The sequence below is a fragment of the Haemorhous mexicanus genome, chromosome 1, assembly GCF_027477595.1.
Source record: "Haemorhous mexicanus isolate bHaeMex1 chromosome 1, bHaeMex1.pri, whole genome shotgun sequence".
NCBI classification, from domain to species: Eukaryota; Metazoa; Chordata; class Aves; order Passeriformes; family Fringillidae; genus Haemorhous; species Haemorhous mexicanus.
The window spans coordinates 10,794,397-10,814,667 of NC_082341.1; the positions used below are offsets into that span (position 1 = coordinate 10,794,397).

A 20,271-nucleotide genomic window follows, 5' to 3' on the forward strand; every position below is an offset into this window, starting at 1 on the left:
CTCTTATCCCAGGCAACCAGTGACAGGACAACAGGACATAGTCTCAATCTGTGCCAGGGGAAGTTTAGGTTGGACATTTGGAAGACTTTCTTCAGAGAAAGGATGATCAGACACTGGAACAGGCTGCCCAGAGAGGTGGTGGAGTCACTGTGCCTGGAAGTATTTAAGGAAAGACTTAAGGACGTGGCAAAGTGGCATTTAGTTGACATGGTGGTGTTTGGACTCAATGACCTCGGAGGTTGTTTTCCAGCCTAACAGATTCTGTGATTCTTGCACAATCCCAACATATTCTTCCAGGTATCCCATGGGTGACCCAGAGCTGCTCCTGGAGATCCTCCTGGTGGGTGCCTCTGCTGGGCCACAGCACTGACTGCCAGCCCTGATAGCCTGGGGACGAGGCCACTTGTGCGCCCCTTGGCCCCCAAAAGGCTTTCGGGTCCCTTCCGCCATCCTTATTCTATTACTAGCTCCTTCGTGCTAATAACAGAATTAAGGATTTATTCTATTATTAGCACGAAATCAGCCTTTACTCAGCACTCAACAGGCTGAAGGTGTATTTTGCCTTCTCGGCCCTAAGGGGCACCAGCCATGTCTGCCCCGAATCATCACATCAGGCAGCCGTGGCCAGAACCCTGCTCGCGGCCAAGTGCTTCTCTGGCAAGACCCAGACTCAACCCCAGGTGCCCGTCCCCCTTCATCTTCCCCCTTTCTCTCCGTCCCTCTCTCCCTCCCCTGCTCCCCTCTCTCCCCCTCCCTCTCCCGGCCAGCCCGTGCCGGACGCGCGCAGCTCTCGCGAGAGCGCCCGGCGCGCTCCCTTTCCGGCGCGTGGCGCGGCGGTGGCGGTGGCCATGGCGCTCTACAACTTCAAGAAGATCACGGTGGTTCCGTCTGCTAAGGTACGGCCGCGCTCCCCGGCTCCTGCCCCGGCCCCTGCCCCTGCCCTCAGTGCCCTCCGCACCGGGCCGTCCCTCCCGTTCCTCCCGCTCGGCGCCTTCCGAGGATCGCGCTGCCCTCCTGCCCCTTCCGCAGTGCCGGCGTGGTGTCGGCCTTCGCCTCCTCCCCCTCCCGCGGGAGCCGTGGACTCGCCCGGGCCGGTGCTGCTGCGCCCGGGGCCCGTACCATGTACCGTGTAGGGGGGGGTCCTGTCAGAGAGGATCCTGAGAGTGATCCTGAGGCCGCGTTTCTCCCTGCGGGCGTGTCCCCCACCAGAATCCCTCCTGTTTTCCAAACCTGCCTCATACCGAAACTCATCGCAGCGTCTTTCTTACTTCAAAATGAAGTCCTCTGCGAGGCGGAGGAAGGGGTGTTAAACTAAGCACGGTGAGGGGAGCTCCGGCAGGGCTCGGGCTGGCTGAGGCGGCTGGGCCGGGACAGCCTGCCGTCCATTGCAATAGAAACTGGACAGGCAATGTGCAAACTGCTCGTTCCTGCCTGCCCTAAAACATACGTGTCCAATTGTGGATGTACTTAACTCATCAGCGTGCTCCTCCTCCAAAATAAAATTGTTGCCTTTACAAGAACTTGACATTTTGTGTAATTATTCATGTTTCCTCGACTGCAGGACTTCATAGACTTGACATTGTCAAAGACTCAGCGAAAGACCCCAACTGTCATTCATAAACATTATCAAATCCATCGGATTCGACACTTTTATATGCGAAAAGTCAAATTTACTCAACAAAATTACCATGACAGACTCACTCAGATCTTAACAGATTTCCCGAAGTTAGATGTAAGTGTTTTCTCATTTGCTGATTTCTCTGTGTAGACAATTTGGTTGATTTCAAGTAGATTTTACAGTGAGTAGTGGGCAAAACCTGTACTGCAAAAGTAGTATGTTCCTGTGAAGAACAGAAGTCTAAGTTGTGCTGGTGGATAGTCATTAAGGGCTGCATTTTATAAGCTTTTAGCGGATCAGATATGTTTGTCAGAAATTTTGCTTATGTTTAATCTTCCCGAGGAAATACCAAGAAATGTAATGTATCATATTGCTTTCCATCTTCAGGAGTTAATTTGACAACATAAATGTTGTCCTCAGCCCCATAAAGGCAGGGGTTAGAATCACAGTATTAACTTCCAACAACTGCAGCAGTATCGATGTGCCCAGTGGGACTTATTTATGGGCAGTTTTCTGCTCAGACTGAAATTATTCACCTATTAAATTGTTTTTCTTGATAATTTAGTATCTAGTGAGAGTTGGTCCAGAATTCCCAGAAATATCTTCTGGGGTTTTTTTTTTTAACATCGCATGATGAAATTTCTTCAAGTAAATATATAACTAGCTGAAATACTCCACTTAAAAGATTTGTTCCAGAGATGCCACTTCCTTGAAAAGTTAAGGATTTATTTGGGCATTTACAAAACCCTTTTTGTCCAGTCTTGTATAGAATTTAATGCAGCACTCAGAAAAGAAAAGGAATTAATAGTATTGCTGTGTTTCTGCATTAATATGAATTTCCTTTTAGACACAATTTCTGTTAGCTTCTTGCAGTTTTTTATTTGAAAAAAAGAGACTTCAAAGTTATAATATGAAGTATTTTAGAAAGTAAAAGATCAACTGGAAACTGTATGAATAAGTCAAAAATATGTTTGCAGAAGAAATTCAGAGCAATTAAGATTCATGCATTTAATGACCAAGCAGATTATTTTTCTTACTTAAGATAGTAATGAAAATTGTTTGGCTTTTAGTGTCATTTGTTTTAGTGTCATTTGTTCTCCAGTCCGTTGTTGTGGAGAAAAAAAGAAGAACTTACATTGTGTGCAAGAAATAGTCAACTTAGAATAGGAAAATAGGAGACTTAACATCAGATTCTGCTTTTAACTGCTTTTTTAACTGCTTTTTAAGCTTAGTGCTTTTAACTTAACTAAAGATTCTGCTTTTGTTTTAGGATATTCATCCTTTTTATGCGGACCTGATGAATGTTCTGTATGACAAAGACCACTACAAGCTGGCTTTGGGGCAGATCAATATTGCCAAGAACCTGATTGACAAGTAAGGGCTGTTGATCTCTCTGGTTTGGCCCGTGCCTGGGGGATTGTGGCTGACCTGTGATCATCTCATGTCTCTGGTTTTGCCCGTGCCTGGGGGATTGTGGCTGACCTGTGCTTCCCTGTGCCCGCAGCGTGGCCAAGGACTACGTGCGGCTGATGAAGTACGGGGACTCCCTGTACCGCTGCAAGCAGCTCAAGCGGGCGGCCCTGGGGCGCATGTGCACCATCATCAAGAGACAGAAACAGAGCCTGGAGTATTTGGAGCAAGGTTGGTGTTACATATGGGCTGAAAAAAGGCACCTGCATTGGATAGAAAGTTTGTTAGGCTTAGTAGCAGTTAGAAGAATGTGTTTAAGTACAGGTTACAGACCCAGGAAGCACAGGAACGGTTTTGAAATCCCCAAATATTTAGTGCTTATTTCTCAACAAAAGAGTTTTCTCATTGAATATTTATTAAGTGTTATGTTATTACTAACAGGGATAAAACTTTGTTTAAATGTCACAGGCATGCTTTTACTTACCATTCTTTTCACTAATGTGTATGTGAAAAATGTTGCTAAAGATTTTGCAGACATTGCTCCTTACTTCAGACTTATTAGTCTTTCAGGTTACATTGTCTTCACTGTCTTACAGCTAGAATAACTTCAGTGAAGTTATTCTAGCTGTAAGACAGTGGTCTTCTTTCTTAAAAATTTCTTAAATTTTATTTTTGTTGTATGTAGATACTTGTGAAGTCTGCAAATTATTACATACTTTCATAAATGATCATATATCAGAAGTGTTACTAATTTTTAGGTAAACAATTCAGCATATGTATAGTTATTCCATCTCAGTAAAACTTAAATTATTACAGATACTTAAAAATCTTTTTCACATTTCAGTGCGACAGCATTTGTCTCGTTTGCCAACCATTGATCCCAATACACGAACTCTTCTGCTGTGTGGCTACCCAAATGTTGGGAAATCCAGCTTTATAAATAAGGTATGTGAGTGGTTTTTCCATAGATAATATGGAGATACAATTTCATTAAATTAAGGTAGCTTCTAAACAACTTGATATAGTTGTGGCAGTGTCTGATGTGAGCAGTAGCAAGTTCAAATGTGTGAGTAGAAGTTGAATGAAATTCCTGGAGGAATAAATGGAAAGTTTTGATAGATTTCACTCTTAAAAATCCTTATCTTTTCCAAAAATAGTATCTCATTAGCATATTTTCTGATAGACCAATATTTGCAGAGAAGCTAGAATAACCAGGTTTTAGCTCTTTTTATTTTTTACCCGGTAGCAAAGACAGTGCATTATAATTAGAATATGCTGCTTTCAACTTCAGGAATTTTTAAATAAAAGTGTGTGACTAAATCTTGTTTTAAGGTTACAAGAGCAGATGTAGAAGTGCAGCCTTATGCCTTTACCACGAAGTCTCTCTTTGTGGGACATATGGATTATAAGTATCTACGTTGGCAGGTAAGAACTGTTACTATTTTGCAGTTTCTTGCAAGAGTGATCTGGTTATAGCCTGATTCGCCTTTTTGCCATGGGAGCTTCATTTTTGTGTCTTGATGAGACATGCTGTGTCTAACAGCTACTGTGCAAGGTGCAGTGTGCCAAGTGAGAGCAGCAGTCTAAACCTGTTCTAAAAATGTACATGCATGGGTCTGTTTTCAATTGGAGGGGAGGTGGGAAATGGAATTATTGACTAAAGCCAGATCACTTTTTATCACTCTCAAAATCTGGGCTGGGTCGGGACAGCATTTTCCCTTCCTCTGCAGTACTTGGAGTGTTGGTTATGAAACCTCATACTTCTTCCATTTCTACATTTTCACATTCTCAGTTTTGCAGAGCTCACAGTTCTATTTGTGACTGAAAGGAAAAACTACTCGCTGCCTTAAAAAAGACAATATAGATGAACAATCAAACACGTATTCTGCAACAGCTGATCAGTAACACCTGGCTTATTGATGGTAATTTTAGGTAGTAGACACCCCTGGTATTTTGGATCACCCCCTGGAGGACAGGAACACCATTGAGATGCAGGCTATCACTGCCCTGGCACATCTGCGTGCTGCTGTGCTCTACGTGATGGATGTGTCTGAGCAGTGTGGGCATAGCCTGGAGGAGCAGGTGGAGCTCTTCAGAAATATTAAGCCATTGTTTGCTAACAAGGTGAGTTTTGTTCACATTATTAACAAACCCCAGGGGTTTATAACGTGGTAACTTGAATTAAGATTTTTTTTTTTTTTTTTGCCTTTTTGTCAGCCACTTATAATCGTTGCAAACAAATGTGATGTGAAGAGGATTTCAGAGCTTCCTGAAGAGAGCCAGGTCAGGATACTTCTCTCCCCACTTTGTCTTCTGATGTTTACAAAAATACTATGTGTGCTTTGTGGATGGTTATAATTTTTATTGGGCAAAATCTTTTGCATGATCATTTCTTTATTGAACTGCTCTAGTAGTGCAGTGGAAGGTAGCTTTGCAGGTCTCGACCCCATCTTTCTTTAGTACTGTGTAATGTAGTCCTTGCCTGAATATTGTAAAAGCCAAACAGAAGGCAGGTTCTTAATGGTTTCAGAAATCTCTGATATTGTGAGAACTTTCAGTTACTGCCTTAATTGGAAGTTAGACAATAGCTTTACTCAATAATCCTTTCAGTGACAGTTAAGCACAGTGAGCACTAGACTCAGGTCTTGCTGAATAGTTGCAATAAAAGGTCTTGCAGGCTTAATTCAATTGTACCTACAGGCTAAAGCACATAGAATTTGTGTCTCTCTCACTCTTTTTTTCTTTTTCCCTTAAGGTCATTTATTTATGGGCCTTTTAAAAAGTAGTTATTTGCTTATAAAATAAGAAAGAGATTAAATAGAACTATAATTGTAAACTTCCTGTCATCTTTTTAGAAACACCTAAAAAATAGTAATGCATTTTATGTATTGATACTGGATTACGATTTCTGGTCTTTATGTTTTGTGATATATTAAGAAATGCACAGGATGTCATTATTTGGGTTAATTTTTCAATTTTAGAAAATATTTGAAGCTTTTGAAGCAGAAGGATTTTCTGTAATAGAGACAAGTACGCTAACTGAAGAAGGTGTAATCCAAGTTAAAACAGAGGTAGGTTCGTTCTCTTAGTTTCATCCCAAATGAGCAGTTACCATCTTGCTTCACTTTATGAGTTTAATCTCAGTTAGACTGCATTATAGTGATAAATTTCAAAAGTGTTTTTCTTGTTGCGCCTTAGTGAGCTTGGGTGAAAATGGAAAATAATGTTGTAGTATTTTTTTCTTTAAATTGTGATTTTTTTTTTTCTGAGTCCTATTAAAAAATGCATATCTGCATATACATCTTCCCATGATGCTTTTAATATAAGATAATTTGATGCTTTCTTGAGAGTTAGAGGTTTAAGACAAAAAGAAAATAAGATGTAAAGCCAGATGCCTGGGCTTGAATGCCTGCAGTGTCATTTGCAGTGTCTAAAAGGCTTTGTTCCTCACCTTACCTTGCCATGTGCCCTTTCAGGCCTGTGACAGACTGTTGGCCCATCGTGTTGATACTAAAATGAAAGGAAACAAAGTGAATGAAGTACTGAATAGATTACACTTGGCCATGCCAACCAAAAGAGATAGCAAGGTAGGCTGCATGTTTACACTATTTAATGTATTTTCCAGTACTTCTTAAGTAGGATAAGAATTCTGTCATTGTTAATCTGCAAACAGATTCATATGATGAAGTTTTCTAATTTATTATCTGTAAGTGCCTTTCCTGGTGGGAACTTGGGATTTTGTATTCTACAGTGCAGCTGGTGATTTATAGCAGTGTAAAAAAATTGATGTGAACTTTTCCTTTTTTTGTTGGGGTGGATTTATTCCAGGAGCGACTGCCTTTTATACCTGAAGGAGTAGTAGCTCGTAAGAAACGCATGGAAGTAGACACTCCCAAGAGGAAATTGGTAAGTGGCATCTCGAAATCAGGAAATCAGCAGCTGGATTTTAAATTTGCTGTGTTAGTCCATAGCTTCTAAGTTAAATGGTATCTAAAGCCATGTATGTCTTTGCAGGAGAGAGATATTGAACTTGAAATGGGAGATGATTATATTTTGGATCTGCAGAGTAAGTATTAGATAAGAATTGGTATTACCATTATTATTACTAAACAGTACAGTGTGGCTATTTGAGCCTTAAGGGGGAATACCTAAACCTGGCTCCTTTCAACTAATTGCCAGTGGCCCCATTTCATTGCATACTATCCTTCTGTTCCAGAACTGGAGATCTTTACTGATCTGTTTTGTGATGTTACTCAGTTGTTTCCCATTTTGGAGTAACAGACATGAAACAGCTGGTCTGATGATTCAAGTGATTTTTTCTTTCCGTTCTGTATTATAGTACTTCATTAATTTCTGATGCTCTCTTTGTTAAGAAAGTATGAATATGAGAGAGAACTGCATGTATTGTGTTTCAGCTGGGTTTTTGTTGCCTGCCATGTCTTGGGACAGTGGGTCATGCCATAACTGAGCAATCTTTGGCAGTAGGAGGGAGATGAGAAATAATTGTGAATATAGCAGAGGTGCTGCCAAATCCTTAGGGATACGGCCCTTCTTTTATGTGTGTGTTCTGAGTGTTGTTTTTTGTCAGGGAACATTCTTTGATATTAATTTTTGCCTCTTTATATTTTTGTTGTATTTTTAAGAGTATTGGGACTTAATGAATTCATCTGAGAAATATGATAAGATTCCAGAGATATGGGAAGGCCATAATATACTTGACTACATTGATCCTGATATAATGAGAGTGAGTTTTCCATTTTTTGCTTTACACTTTTCTTTCCTCTTTATCTCTTATTTGTTTAATGTCATTTACCATTTGTAGATTAAAAACAATGTATCATGTGAACCTGTTCTTTTTTGCATTGTCTGCACTTGTCATGGGAAAAGATACTAGTTTTTGAATGATAAAGGACAGAATTTCAGAAGAATGGAAAATTGCTTCACCTTGTCAGAATGATGGTGATCTTATCTGTTCCATTCTAAAATATGAGGTTTGCACTAGAAGTTGTATTTCTTTGTTCTTTGACTACAGCTACAGGAATGTAGCTGTCAAACTTTATGTATTTTTAATAATATGAAATTCATTCATCAGATTTATGTCTATGGAGGAAATGGACTGAATGCTCAGTTTGTAACATTTTTAGTTAATAACAATCACTGATTGGATTTCCTGCTGGGTTGTTAAGTAGGAGTGGTGAGTGCAGCTCATGGAGCCTGCCAGTTATGCAGTTGGGTTCCTGTGAATTTCTGGTGTTCTGGACTCATCTGGAATGTCAGAAGAGAAGGGTTTTTCAGAGTCTGTTTCCAGAAATGGCACAGCAAGCACAGCTCACAGGACAGTACAGCTGCTTTCACTCACTGGGCAGCTTTGGGCAGCCACACAAATTTAGCCAAGTGATGATGTGGAGTGGTGGAGTTAGTCTGCACAGCAGTGTGTCCATGGGCTCACAGTGACCTGTATCACCAGCTCCATTAGCTGTGGCTCAGTGTGGTTATCAGGCAATGTAGTTCTTTCTTTGAAGGGCCTGTGTGCTGTCATGGCCCAAGACCATGTACAAATGTAATGTTGAGGATTGTAAGTCAAGGATCTGATCTCCATTTTACCTCTTCAAAATCTAAGAAACTGGAAGAATTGGAGAAAGAAGAAGAGCTGAGAGAAGCTGCTGGAGAATATGACAGTGAACCAGAAAGTGAAGATGAAGAAATGATGGAAATCAGACAATTGGCAAGGAAGATACGAGAAAAAAAGAAACTGAAAATCCTGCAGTCAAAGGAAAAAGATGTTCATGGTCCAAGGATGCCTAGAACAGCTAAAAAGGTGAGTGTACAACATGTTCTGTAAAAACATGTTCTGTAAAAAAATCTTGCTGCTATGTAACAACATCATGAAAGCGTATATCACTGTTGGATAGTGGAACTGCAGGCTGTTGTTCATACTTGGCCCTGTCACTGCTTGCCTCCTTCTCTTCTCCCAAGAGTTCTGGTCACTGCTTAGCTTAGGAGGGATAGTAACCCTTTTTTTTTTGTGTCACATAAGTGAGTCTTGTGTAAAACTCCATATGTATTGCAGAAATTTTTTTTAGTAATATGATTCAGTTTGTTTACTGGATTTTTTCATTGTATATTGTCTGTTTGCTTAAAATTCAAATAATGCTAAGAATTAGATAATTTCTTAAAATCACAATCACATAAAATTTGTGCTGGAAAAGGTGATGTGTCTTTTTGGTAGCCAGGTATCACTCTTTCTGATGGCAGAGTCTTTTCTGACCAGTCCAGGACAATTGCAAAGTAATAAACTGATTACTAGACATTTTGAGAGAATGAATCTAGCTGCTGTTCCCCTCAAGATCTCTTACCTTCTCCAGAGTGTGTGCCTTTTGGGATAATAGGAAACATTTTTTTGACCTAACTACCTCTCCTTGTCAGCTTCCCCCCAAAAAGGCAAACTAATTATATGATCTTTAGGAAATGCTGGGCCACTGGAGTCCTGTGAATCAGAATTTATGGGTGCAAAAAAATAAGTTGTAAAAAATGAAATGTGAAGGACATCAATGACCTGTGTGTGGATGTGATAGAGCCAGAAATATATAGTGAATATAATTGATTTGTGCTGGTATATTGAGACAAAAAGTAAGGTGGAAGGATTTTTTTTTAAAGAAGTGTGTTTTCTTAACTGTGTTTTTACAGGTCCAGAGGAAGGTGTTAGAGAAAGAAATGACTGATCTTGGACTTGACATGACTAATAAAGATGATGTAAGTTTTTGCTAATTAAATGTAATATTTGTCTAAAAGTGAGTTAGATTTCTTTGAGCACAGTTGAAATGCATATTGGCACAAGAGAGAGGTGGGGTCTGTTAAGGGTGAATTAGGAACTGCAGATGAGGCAGTTGGTACTGGAATTTTTTGAGTAATGTGATCAAAACGGGTTGTAAGCTGAAAAACTTAACATTTATCAAGCATGTGCACTGCTTTCTTGCAATTTGTGTAGGATTCAAGAACAGATTTAGCTAAGCATACTTCTTAATTTTCAAGTCTGCTTTGTTGGATGAGACTCTACTATGTCAGAAATAGTAATAGCAACAGATCAGGCCTATCTTTTTATAGTTCATTAATTCCAGGAGCAGTAATTGAAGTTTTTGAGGGCAGCTGGCATCTTTAAATGTAAGGCAGATAAAGTACTTCATCAGAGACTGGCCTTCAGGAGACATTTTTTTAAACAGAAATTTAAAAGCATTTTGTACAGCAAGTCCAGCATTTTTACAGCTCCCTGGATCTTGAGATCTCTAATTCTTTAGCTAAACAAGGAGTTGGGAACCAAGAACTGTCAACATTACACATCTGAAGCAAGCATTTATGGTCCTCAGAGCTGCCATGCCATGTTGATGTAGGAGCAATGTAGGAATGTAATACTTACGCTATAACATGATTAGTCTTCATGTCTGAAATTCTTTAGGGTTATGCCCTATGCACAGAACATTAATCAGGGTAGCCTTCATCATTGCTATTTTGCTGTTGCAAAATTGCTTAAGTGTTACTATCCATTAATTTGTATCTTTTAATTGATTAGTTATGAGTCTACTCCACCCAAAGAAAAAAGCCAGTTAGTAATTATGGAGGAAAAAAGCTAATATTCACTGAAATTTGAATGTGCAGGATCCTGGGCTGGGGTCTTCTGACCCTTTGGCACAGAAATCCCACAGTGACCAATATCTGTCAAGGTCTTTCTTTACTATGGAATATCTAATATAATTTATCACAGCAATCCACTTCCTGTTTTTCCTATTACTCTGATTAGAAGTGAGCTGATTGTTTCTGGCTTTAAAGGTTAGATGATGTTTCCAATTTCAGGCCCATTACGTGAGGAGGTCACGCAGCACCACGAGGAAACGGAAGCGCGATGAGTCCGAAACGCCCAGGTCGGTGTCGCGCAGTCGCAGCTGCTCTCGCACGCCACGGGATGTGTCTGGCCTTCGGGATGAAAAGGTTTGTTATTTACCTCTATTCACCTGCTTGGCAGCTCAACCGGCAGGACTGTACCTAGAGCAGCTCCTGGGAAACTTCAGAGTAGGCTGGCTGTGTTTGTCCAGAGTTTTTGCTTGGTTTCCCTGCAGCTTGATCATCTTTTCATTTGGACTCTGTTTCTCTACTTCCTTCTTACAAATAACATGTAATAATACAGACCAAAGACGAACATTTTAATTCTTTATTCTCTAAATGCAAATCTGAAGGAAGAATTCTGCAAACTGTGGTTCCACCTTTAGTAGGTGAGGAATTCCAGGGATAGCATGCATCCTGTGTTAGTGTGCTGGAAAGTTTTGCTAAGGAGGGTTAGTGCCACTTTGATAATGTCACAGTGATACTGCTCTAGAGTTGGTGTTAATGTTCTTGATAAAACCATCAAGCTCAGTGGGTTTTTTTAAAGGTAAAGCTTGTTACCTGAGTTACTGAGGAAGTTACTCTGCATGTTTGTTTGTTTATTTTTAAATAGATGGTGAAGAAGGTCAAGATCATGGCAAAGAAAGCTCAAAAGAAAATGAATCGCCTGGGCAGGAAAGGAGAGGCAGACAGGCACATATTTAACTTGAAGCCAAGACATCTGCTGACTGGGAAGAGAAAATCTGGCAAAACACAGAGAAGATAAGCAGTCTTCTGAATCAAAATTAAAAACTAATCAAAAAATCAAATTTAAAATCAAAATTAAATTTATTAAAACTTCATTCTAGTCCTGTCATCTTTTTTGGTAATACTTGGTGTTTAAGTGTGTGTTTTATGTTAGTGGTTAAGATACTTCAAGCTCAGTTTTTCAATATCTTGATGTTGCAGTTCCAAGAAATACCATGAAAGAAATTTCCCAATTCTACTGGTAGAAACCATTTATAAACAGACATTAAAAATACTTTCTTCCATATTCTTATTCCTGACTTTCATGTATCAGTAAAGTGTTTATACTTCTATACAAGCCTAATTTAAAATGAGGTTAAATCTAGAAATGTGAACACTTTGTTGAACTACCATTAATAAAAAATGCCTGGGTTCAGTATGGTTGGGATTGTTGCATGCAGGTAATCCTTTGTGATGAGTTTATGTTGCTGGTGAAGGCTGAAACAGGTGGAGAAGTAACAAAAAAGCATTAAGAACTACACAAAGTTTGTGTTTGTGCACCAAAGCACGGGAGCAATGCTGCCACTTCACTGAGCTACAGGGTGACTGGAGAAACTGCAGTTCTAGTACTGACCTGCTGCCTGTAATAACCTGAAACAGCAGGGGCAGGGAAGGTTACACCTTACAACCTTGAATAATATTAACATTTCAGATATGTAGAGAATGAGAATCAGACTGAAATTTTGTGCCAAGCACATGCTGCTGTCATCCTTGGCTTAGCAAGACATTTTCTCTTCAGGACCTGTTAGACAAAATTCTCTATCTGCTCAAGGCAAAACATATTGCCAAATATGAATTTCTTTTTTGTTCCTACTTTGTCAATGGCTACATAGAGGTTTGTAAAATTATGCTTGAACAGTACACTTCAAATCCATGTTAAAAATTAACACATGCCCCCCCCCCCCCAAAAAGGGGGAAGAAAGAACCCTCAAATCACTACTTTTTAAAATACAGCCAGTAATTTCAATGTCAGCTTTTGCAGCATGTGTAAATTGATAGAGCTTCTCTCATCTACTTTGAATAAATAAATTCAGAATATAAATAAATAAATAAATTCAGAATTAAAGCATACTGTAATGCTGTAAAGAAGACTAATGTCAAGAAAAACTGAGGGACCTTGAGGAACTGTTAAGCAAAACTTTTCTTTCCAGCTTTTGTATGCACAGGGCTTCTACTTCAGGATCTGTTTTGCCACCTTTTGCTCCAAGCTGAACTAGAAAAAGTTTTTTCCAGTAGATCTGTGCCCTGCTGCCCTGCCCACATCATGCTGCTTCAGTGGTGTTTAATGGGCAGGATGCTGCTTAGAATGTGGCAACAACAGAGATTATTCTCCACGTGGCTTCACATCTGGAAAGAAAACAACAGTCCAAGGTTTTAGGCAAGGTATTTTAATTATAAAGTTAGATTTTAAGAGTATTTGAGAACTTCTCCATTGCCTACAGCTGGGTATCATGGCTGATTGCACTAAATTCAAGGGCTACTACATCACATCACTGTCCCCTCACCTGATATTATTTGCTTTGAAACAATACATCAGTCCTGGCCAATACACAACAAACTTGGCTCTAACCTTGAACCACTGGAGGTGCTGGTACGTGAAAGCTTCAGCGCTGCAGTCACAACAGGGATGAGAAAGAGAAACTTTGACCACAGAAAAAGTTAATTTTACCCCCAATCCAGACACAGAATCATTACAACCATGTTTACTTTTAATGATAAGTTGGATGACAAACATCCTATTTCATCAGGCTCTGGGAGAATTTAAAAACTAGTTTGAGTGGTGTGCCAACAGAAGAAATCACACTTTTTTGAGGACCCTCTCTCCCCCCAGTCTATAATTGAAATTGAAGTACCCTTGAGTATTTGTCTTCCTGAAAAAGCCTCCTAAGTTACTAGCAATTGATTGACTGCAAGATCAAAAAGGATTAGCTCTGGTACAATTTCTAATTAACTGACATCAAGACCCAGTGTAAGCCCACAAATTGTCAGTCTTGAATTATGAGGTTCAGGGGGTTGGAGTTGTCTGGGAATGGCTATTACAGGAAAAGAAAAGCCCTTGTATCAAGATGCCTTGTTTTTTGAAAATGGAGAAGAGCCATTTAGTACACATCCTGTCTCCAAAGACAGACAACTGACATTTGACAAGTACCACTTAATTTGCTGTAATTAACAGGTGTTTTTTTTTAATTTGAGATGTCCAGTATTCAGCCATCAACTAATCAAAAAAGCCTGGTGGGGGAAAAAACCCCAAACAGTGTTTATTATCTAAAGGTTTAACACATATGTCAGCACTTCAAAGTCAAACTTACTCCACACAGGCAGTCCAATTACTTAAGCTTTTATGGGTTTGGTTAATTATAGAGTACAGTAGCTGAAGAGATTTGCTTTCTGCAATTAAAAATAATCCTGCTTACTTTGAATTGCTTTTTTCTTCTGGCAGCTGGTCTTCTCAACATCACAGCAGAGCCCACAGTCATGTGTAATCATTATTTAATGTGTGGTTGAGTTCAATGGGAACACCCCAGTCCTCCTGCCTGAGCTGGGCAGGAGGTGCCTGGGCTCCCTCCCACGTGTGCAGGGCACACACAGGCTGAGGATCTTTCACCAGGCACTGGAGGAAGAGGAACCCAGGGGTTTCATGCTACTGTTACCCATTTTACATGAGCTCTAAACAGGCTCAAGAGAACCAAGGACGAGGGGGAAGAGGTGACAAAGAATTAAAAACATTGGCTATGACAATATCTGTATAAATTAAACATGCTCCATGTGGAGCAATTCTCTGCATATGCATCATGATTTATCAGTGTTAATGAGACAACACATCGCTGCTAGCCTTCAGCACCTTTTATCCCAGCTATTCACATTCGGTGTATTTTTTCATGCTCAACAAATTTGTTCAAGTTATTCAAGTTATCCCACCACTTAAAAAGAAAGGTCTCTGCTATCAGCTTGAACCATGGAGTAATCTTAACTTCATTCCTGGCAGCTTTGTCCAGGAGCTGTTTCAGTTCTTTCTGTGTCACATAGCAGTAGCTTTGGATCTCGTTGGGGTCAGGATTCAGGGTCACATCCTTCTGCACAAATAAGATATAGTCTATCTCATGTTCTCCCCAGATGCCATCAGACTTGGCCTTGTAGTGAATTCGAGTCAGGTAGGAGATTTCTTCTGGAGGAACCTACAACCAAAACACTTGTCAGAAGTGCTGCCAGACCAGGAGAATTGCACTGCTGGGCACTGCAGTACAATTTACCAGCTATTATCCTCTTCCTTAGAAATTATTTGTTCCCAAGTGTACAACTGCAATGCACTTTTTCACAAAGAATTACTAGGAAAAAAAGTTAATTTCAAGCAGTTTGATGGCATGAATTGCACAGCATTTCTCTAGCCAGACTCACTCTGTAATACTGGGAGTGTATTTCTCCTACATGGGATGTTTTAAATAATGTTTATCAGACTTTATTGCACGCTCACTGAGCACTGGTGAACACAAACACTTGCACATACCCCTCATCTCCCAAGGAAAAGAGCTGACAACCACCTGAAGTCAAGGTCAGAACCATGTACTGACAGACCAAGTGTAACCCTGCTCTCCAGGGATCTCTGGAAGTTCACTCACTTCTCTGCATCTCCAAAGAGAAGCTCATTTATAGGTTTGAGGCTGACTCTGTCTGCCAGACACAGTCTGTAAGCTGGCAAATGCTGGCCAGAATTCCTGTTTCTCCCTCCCTTCTTTACCTGCTCCATGGGAATTCCCAGCTCTGCTTTCAGCCGTCTCTGTGCTGCTCTCCGAACACCAATGGCATCATTTTCTTCCAGTTCTTGAGGATGGCTTAGAGGGTGACTGCAACAAGTGTTGGTAAAACAATCTGCAAAAGTTTGGATCAGTCCATTTTTGACACATAAAAGGATGTGGGGAAAAAACCCAAAAACCCACACCACCAAAATCCCCCAAAGACAAAGGCCAGTTATTCAACACATCCCAGCTTCATTTCTGTTTTGCAGACAAGGGTCACAGAGAGAAGACATTTACACCTCTTATTTTCCTTTAAATATTTTGCACTGGGATTTGCCTCTGCCAAGCACTACTTTGTAGGCTACTGTTTGATACACATGAGGACAGGCATTCTTATCCCCAACACATCTACTTAGAGAGCCAGTTTATAAAGACCTTGTTTGTATCTCAAATGCTAATTAAAATTACTTTTGGGAGTTCATATGTAACAGAATAATGAAAATATTCCCAGAGCTTCAAGAACAGCTGGCAGTAAGTAGAATTAAATACAAAGTTTATACTCGTGTTTAAAGGACAAACAATCTATACTGTTTTTTCTTTTTCCTTCTCTGCTAACCAGTCAAAATGCTCAGACATGGTTTGTAGATATTCTAACTCTATTTTAGATGCTTTTGAGCTTGACTTTTATAGACAAAAGGTTGAAACAAGCTCTAAAGTAAAGATTCCCTTGGAAAAAAGAAGGAAAGTAAGGTCTTCCTTACTCAAATTGGAAACATATTGTTTTCCATTGAAAATTCTGCAACAGACAACTTCATGGTCCCTCCAGCACGCCTCATGTAAGCTGTTTCTATTTGATCCCCTTCTTATTTTTATGCCTCTCTATTTGCATTTCACACTAATAGTTCAGGAGTGTTCAAAAGTCATGCACTGCATGGTTTGGCCACACTTTTGCCTCACTTCTGGCAGAGTTAAACAAATGTTTCTAACACAAAGGTCCACAGATCTCCCAGGCACCAGGGCTCTGCTGCACATCAGCTTTTACCAGTGCAATGGGACACTCTTCACAGCCACCAGAGCCATTTCTTCAACTCCAATAAATGTCTTGCAGCAGAGAGGGTAAACATCACACCCTCTGCCCTTGCATGAACAGGACCAAATGTGTCAGGGAACAACCATTTCCCAAGAATATATATAGCAATACACAAGCATTCCCATTATCTTACTTCACCCACAAGGTTGTTTGAACTCTCAAAAGTATTGGATGTATGTCCTCTCCAAAGTAGTAAATTCTAAACCCTCAGAATGAGTTACACTGCAGGATTGGATTGATACATACTTTTTAAAAATATTGATCTAAATAATACATTTATATAAATACAGTGTTTCAGTACTAACCTGGAAATGTAATTTTTGCATTTGACCTCTGCTGCAGTAGAAGTTTATTTTCTGTATTAAATAAGAAAACACTGAAAGCTCGGTGCAGTAAACCTAAAAATTAAAAAAAAAAAAAACCACAAGGAAAGAACAAAACAGATAGTTAATCGATGAGCAAAAAAACATATGAAGACAGTTAAGGGCTTATAATGGCCTCATTTCTACTTTATCCCATTTTAAATTAATATATGTTAAAAAACAGGGATTTGATAAATAACTCAAGTGCTATTATTCAGGTTTCTAAGTCAGCTTATGCAAAACATAAAATTAAGAAGAGGTCCTAGAACAGAAACACAACAGAGTTCTTCTAAACTCAGTCAGTTCACCATTCTGAATGTGCACATTTGGGCAAGCTTCCAAGGAAAACTTGGAACCAATAAATTAACAATCAAAAATAAATTACTCAATTTCCTAAAAAACTGAATTTCAAGACCCTTCAAGAATTGCAAAAGCAGAACAAAAATAGGCTCCATTAAAAACAGTATAATTATTGTTTTCTTCACTTTTTGAGTCTGTTATTCCTCACTCTTCAAGAAGATGCTTTCCCTAAGTACATAAAAAGAGGTCACACACTACCATGAGAGACTGTTGAATCTGACCAACCTCAAGTAAACCCAAAATCAGTTAAACTTGCAGTGTTTGAAGTAGAACTCTGGGTGAACTACTTTAAAATGAAATCCTTTTCTACTTGAAAAGAACTCAGCAAAGTAGCAAACAGCATTCTTTAGAAAAAGCTACATAGAACTAGGTATTCAGAATAGGAAAAAATACTGCTTTATCTTCAAAATGGGATTAAAAAATATTAGTCAAGTTTGTATGTGCAATCACACATTTCTCTCCTTTGCAATTGCCTCTAATTGAGTGTTCCTCCATTCTGCAGAATTAAACATTAAATATTTTAAGTTGAGGAGAAAGGGCCTAAGAGGAGGTACTTGCTCTGGTTTGATGCAACACTCACCTGAAATCAAGTATTTAATTTAATCATGACTATGCTTCTGAAAATATTTAATCAACTCAATGGGTCAATTAGGAGATGAGCAAGCTGTACCTTTGTCAATGTTTTCATTCAAGTGACAGTTTTTCTTGGTCTCTGCTCCAATCTTATTGTCATTTTCATCAATAAGGATGCACATCTCTGCCAAGAGCTGCACCTGCTGCTCATCCAGGTGATCTGTGTTTACCTCAGGCATCCTGACGGTAGCACTACTGAAGACAGACAATGAAGAGTCATTCACTAAAAACAACATCCATAAGGTTCTGGGCAGAGTGTGAGAAATAACCTAATGGCTTTTTTCTCTGACATGGTGTACATTGCACACCAATTTTATTCTGAGAGGGTTTATATGCTTTTAGTTTCCTGAAACTTCTTATCCACAACACAAACCACACAGCAACACCTGGCAGGTACTTGAAACACTTTTATTTCTCGGGAAGCCCTTGCAGCAGCTGCTGCAGGACAGCCATGCTGAGCCTAACATTGTTATGGGCTGTCAGAGGCAGGAATTCCAGTTCCAAAGTTCAAGCTGTGCACCAGCTCTGGCTGCTTTATAACGCCAGGCATCCTGAGCACGAGGATTTCTCCTCTCCACAGCCTTTAAGGTTCGGGAACACGGAAAGCAGCACCGGCCCTGCCCGAGCCTCTGCTGCCGGGGCTCCCGGCCGCCCAAAGAATCCCTGAAGGGCTCAGGTCGGAAGGGACCACAGGGGTCACCTGGGGACCTCCCTGCTCTGTCCGGCTCATCCCGGCACAGGATTGCATTCAGACAGCTCTGGAGCATGCCCGGGGAGGGGGCTCCACAGCGACTCCTGTTCCACTGCACCTACACGGGAAAGGAGCTCTTCCTCACGCTCGGGTGCGAATTCCTGTGCATCTGCCCCCTGCCTTATTGCTCAGCAATGAGGACCATTCCCTTGGCACCCTCCCACGGCTATTTATAGACATTAACGATGTCTCCTCTCAGCTGTCCCTCCTCAAGGCTGAACAGACCCAGCTCCCTCAGCCTTTACTTCTAAGACATGCGCCAGTCCCTTCACGACCTTCGCTGCCTTCCGACAGAGCCGCTCCGGGAGCCCCACGTCTCTCGGGTACGGAGGAGTCCAGAACCGGACACAGAGTTCTGGACGCCACTCGGCAGGGCTGAGGAGCAGGGTGGCCGCCCTGGGCCCGCTCGGCAGTTGTCCCCGTGCCCCGCTCTCCGTGTCCCGCTCACCTCGCTGTCCGTGCGCTCGGCCCCCGCCGCTCTCCCTTCACGCCGGGGCGGCTCCGAAGGGCCACGCTCCCGGCCCGCAGCAGCGCGCGCCACATCGTTCGTCACAGCTCGCCCGCCAATGGCGCCGCCGCCCGGCGCTGACGTCACCGCATCGCCCGATCGCCCCACTGCGGCGCGGGGGGCGGTGCCAGCAGTGACAGGTGGGGGAGGTGGAGGGCGCTGCCAATCGCGACACAGCCCCGGCTCGGCGCTGGCCAATAGACACAGGGAGCAGCGGCGAGCAGGCCAATGGGCGCAGGGCGGCGCGGCGGGCGGGGCGTGCGGCGGTGCCCACAACCGGCACCGGAGAGGATCGGGGCTGGGTCGGGCTCCCGAGCAGGGAGAAGCCTTTGGCTTCTGACGGGAATCATGGAATCAATGAGGCTGTAAAAGGCCTCTGCGGTCATCGAGTCCAGCCTATAACCGGACAGTACCATGCCAACCCCATGGCACTGAGTGCCGCATCCAGTCTTTGCTTAAACATCTCCAGGGACTGTGACTCCACCACCTCCCTGGCAGCCCAGTCCTGTCGTTAGAGAGCACGACTCAACACAAAGTACCACGACTCCATCAGAAAGGTGCAAGAGACAGATTTATTACAGCAACGTTGCTTTTATTCTTTTTCAAGATATTTACATTCATCCAACATACACATTCACTGCCCATTGGTTATAAGAGACAAACAAAGTTCCCAGTAGGTGATCAGGGAGCCGCGTCACTCTGTGAGCCAGCCAGAGTCTGTATCTCTTAACTCTCTCTCCTTCATCCTGTCTCCATGGTGACAACCTTGGTGTCTTCCTCAGGAGAGATATGGGGCTTCCCCTTATCTTCAGGAGGCCTTTGCTAGCTCACAAGAACAGCAAAGAATGTGTTTCCTACACATCCCAATGTCTGAACTTGAATATTTCTAACATTCAGCACTGCTCATGGTCTTTTCACCCACTCACGAAAAGGACTGTGCCCAGGTCCCGGCTCCTACAAATGTGCCGGTGTTCCAGCAGTTCCAGCATGGAATTTCTGCTCGGTTCTGGGAGTGTTCCAGTCGGCGGCCATAAGCCCGGGACTGCAGAGTAATGGGGCTTTTTGGCACGTCTCATCCTGGATGCTTGTCTTTGATCTGTGGTTCGAGCTAAGGAAGTTCGGCGTGTGCCGCACAGATCAGCCT

At 41.5% G+C, this 20,271-nt stretch overlaps 2 protein-coding genes across 3 annotated transcripts; one reads left to right on the forward strand and one right to left on the reverse strand.

Moving 5' to 3' along the window:
- Window positions 1-781: 781 nt before the first annotated feature.
- On the forward strand, window positions 782-11,745 carry GTPBP4 (GTP binding protein 4). Its single transcript, XM_059839962.1, has 17 exons — window positions 782-896; window positions 1,562-1,732; window positions 2,889-2,992; window positions 3,123-3,259; window positions 3,873-3,973; window positions 4,361-4,453; window positions 4,961-5,152; window positions 5,246-5,311; window positions 6,010-6,099; window positions 6,505-6,615; window positions 6,857-6,934; window positions 7,043-7,094; window positions 7,672-7,772; window positions 8,649-8,846; window positions 9,716-9,781; window positions 10,877-11,011; window positions 11,517-11,745. Exons 1-17 carry the CDS (start codon window positions 849-851, stop codon window positions 11,667-11,669), a joined length of 1,896 nt encoding a protein of 631 aa, XP_059695945.1. The 5' UTR covers window positions 782-848; the 3' UTR covers window positions 11,670-11,745.
- Window positions 11,746-13,061: 1,316 nt separating this feature from the next.
- Window positions 13,062-19,206, reverse strand: IDI1 (isopentenyl-diphosphate delta isomerase 1). Of its 2 annotated transcripts, none has more exons than XM_059839985.1 (5): window positions 19,068-19,206; window positions 17,906-18,060; window positions 16,819-16,911; window positions 15,426-15,556; window positions 13,062-14,865 (listed from the first exon to the last, which is right to left on the reverse strand). In XM_059839985.1, the coding sequence occupies exons 1-5, from the start codon at window positions 19,160-19,162 to the stop codon at window positions 14,548-14,550; spliced, it is 792 nt and encodes a 263-aa protein (XP_059695968.1). In that variant the 5' UTR covers window positions 19,163-19,206; the 3' UTR covers window positions 13,062-14,547. The 2 variants fall into 2 exon arrangements, with proteins under 2 accessions (XP_059695968.1, XP_059695959.1); XM_059839976.1 differs by having other exon boundaries at window positions 17,906-18,063; window positions 19,068-19,199.
- Window positions 19,207-20,271: the final 1,065 nt, after the last annotated feature.

Coding starts and splice junctions, on each gene's coding strand:
- GTPBP4 (XM_059839962.1), top strand. CDS start 849: ATGGCGCTCTACAACTTCAAGAAGATCACGGTGGTTCCGTCTGCTAAG. Junction 4,454..4,960: donor ATAAGTATCTACGTTGGCAG/GTAAGAACTGTT, acceptor TGGTAATTTTAG/GTAGTAGACACCCCTGGTAT. Junction 7,773..8,648: donor TTGATCCTGATATAATGAGA/GTGAGTTTTCCA, acceptor TCAAAATCTAAG/AAACTGGAAGAATTGGAGAA.
- IDI1 (XM_059839976.1), bottom strand. CDS start 19,162: ATGTGGCGCGCGCTGCTGCGGGCCGGGAGCGTGGCCCTTCGGAGCCGC. Junction 18,064..19,067: donor CCGAGCGCACGGACAGCGAG/GTGAGCGGGACA, acceptor GTCTGTCTTCAG/TAGTGCTACCGTCAGGATGC. Junction 16,912..17,905: donor GAATGAAAACATTGACAAAG/GTACAGCTTGCT, acceptor TTTAATTTTTAG/GTTTACTGCACCGAGCTTTC.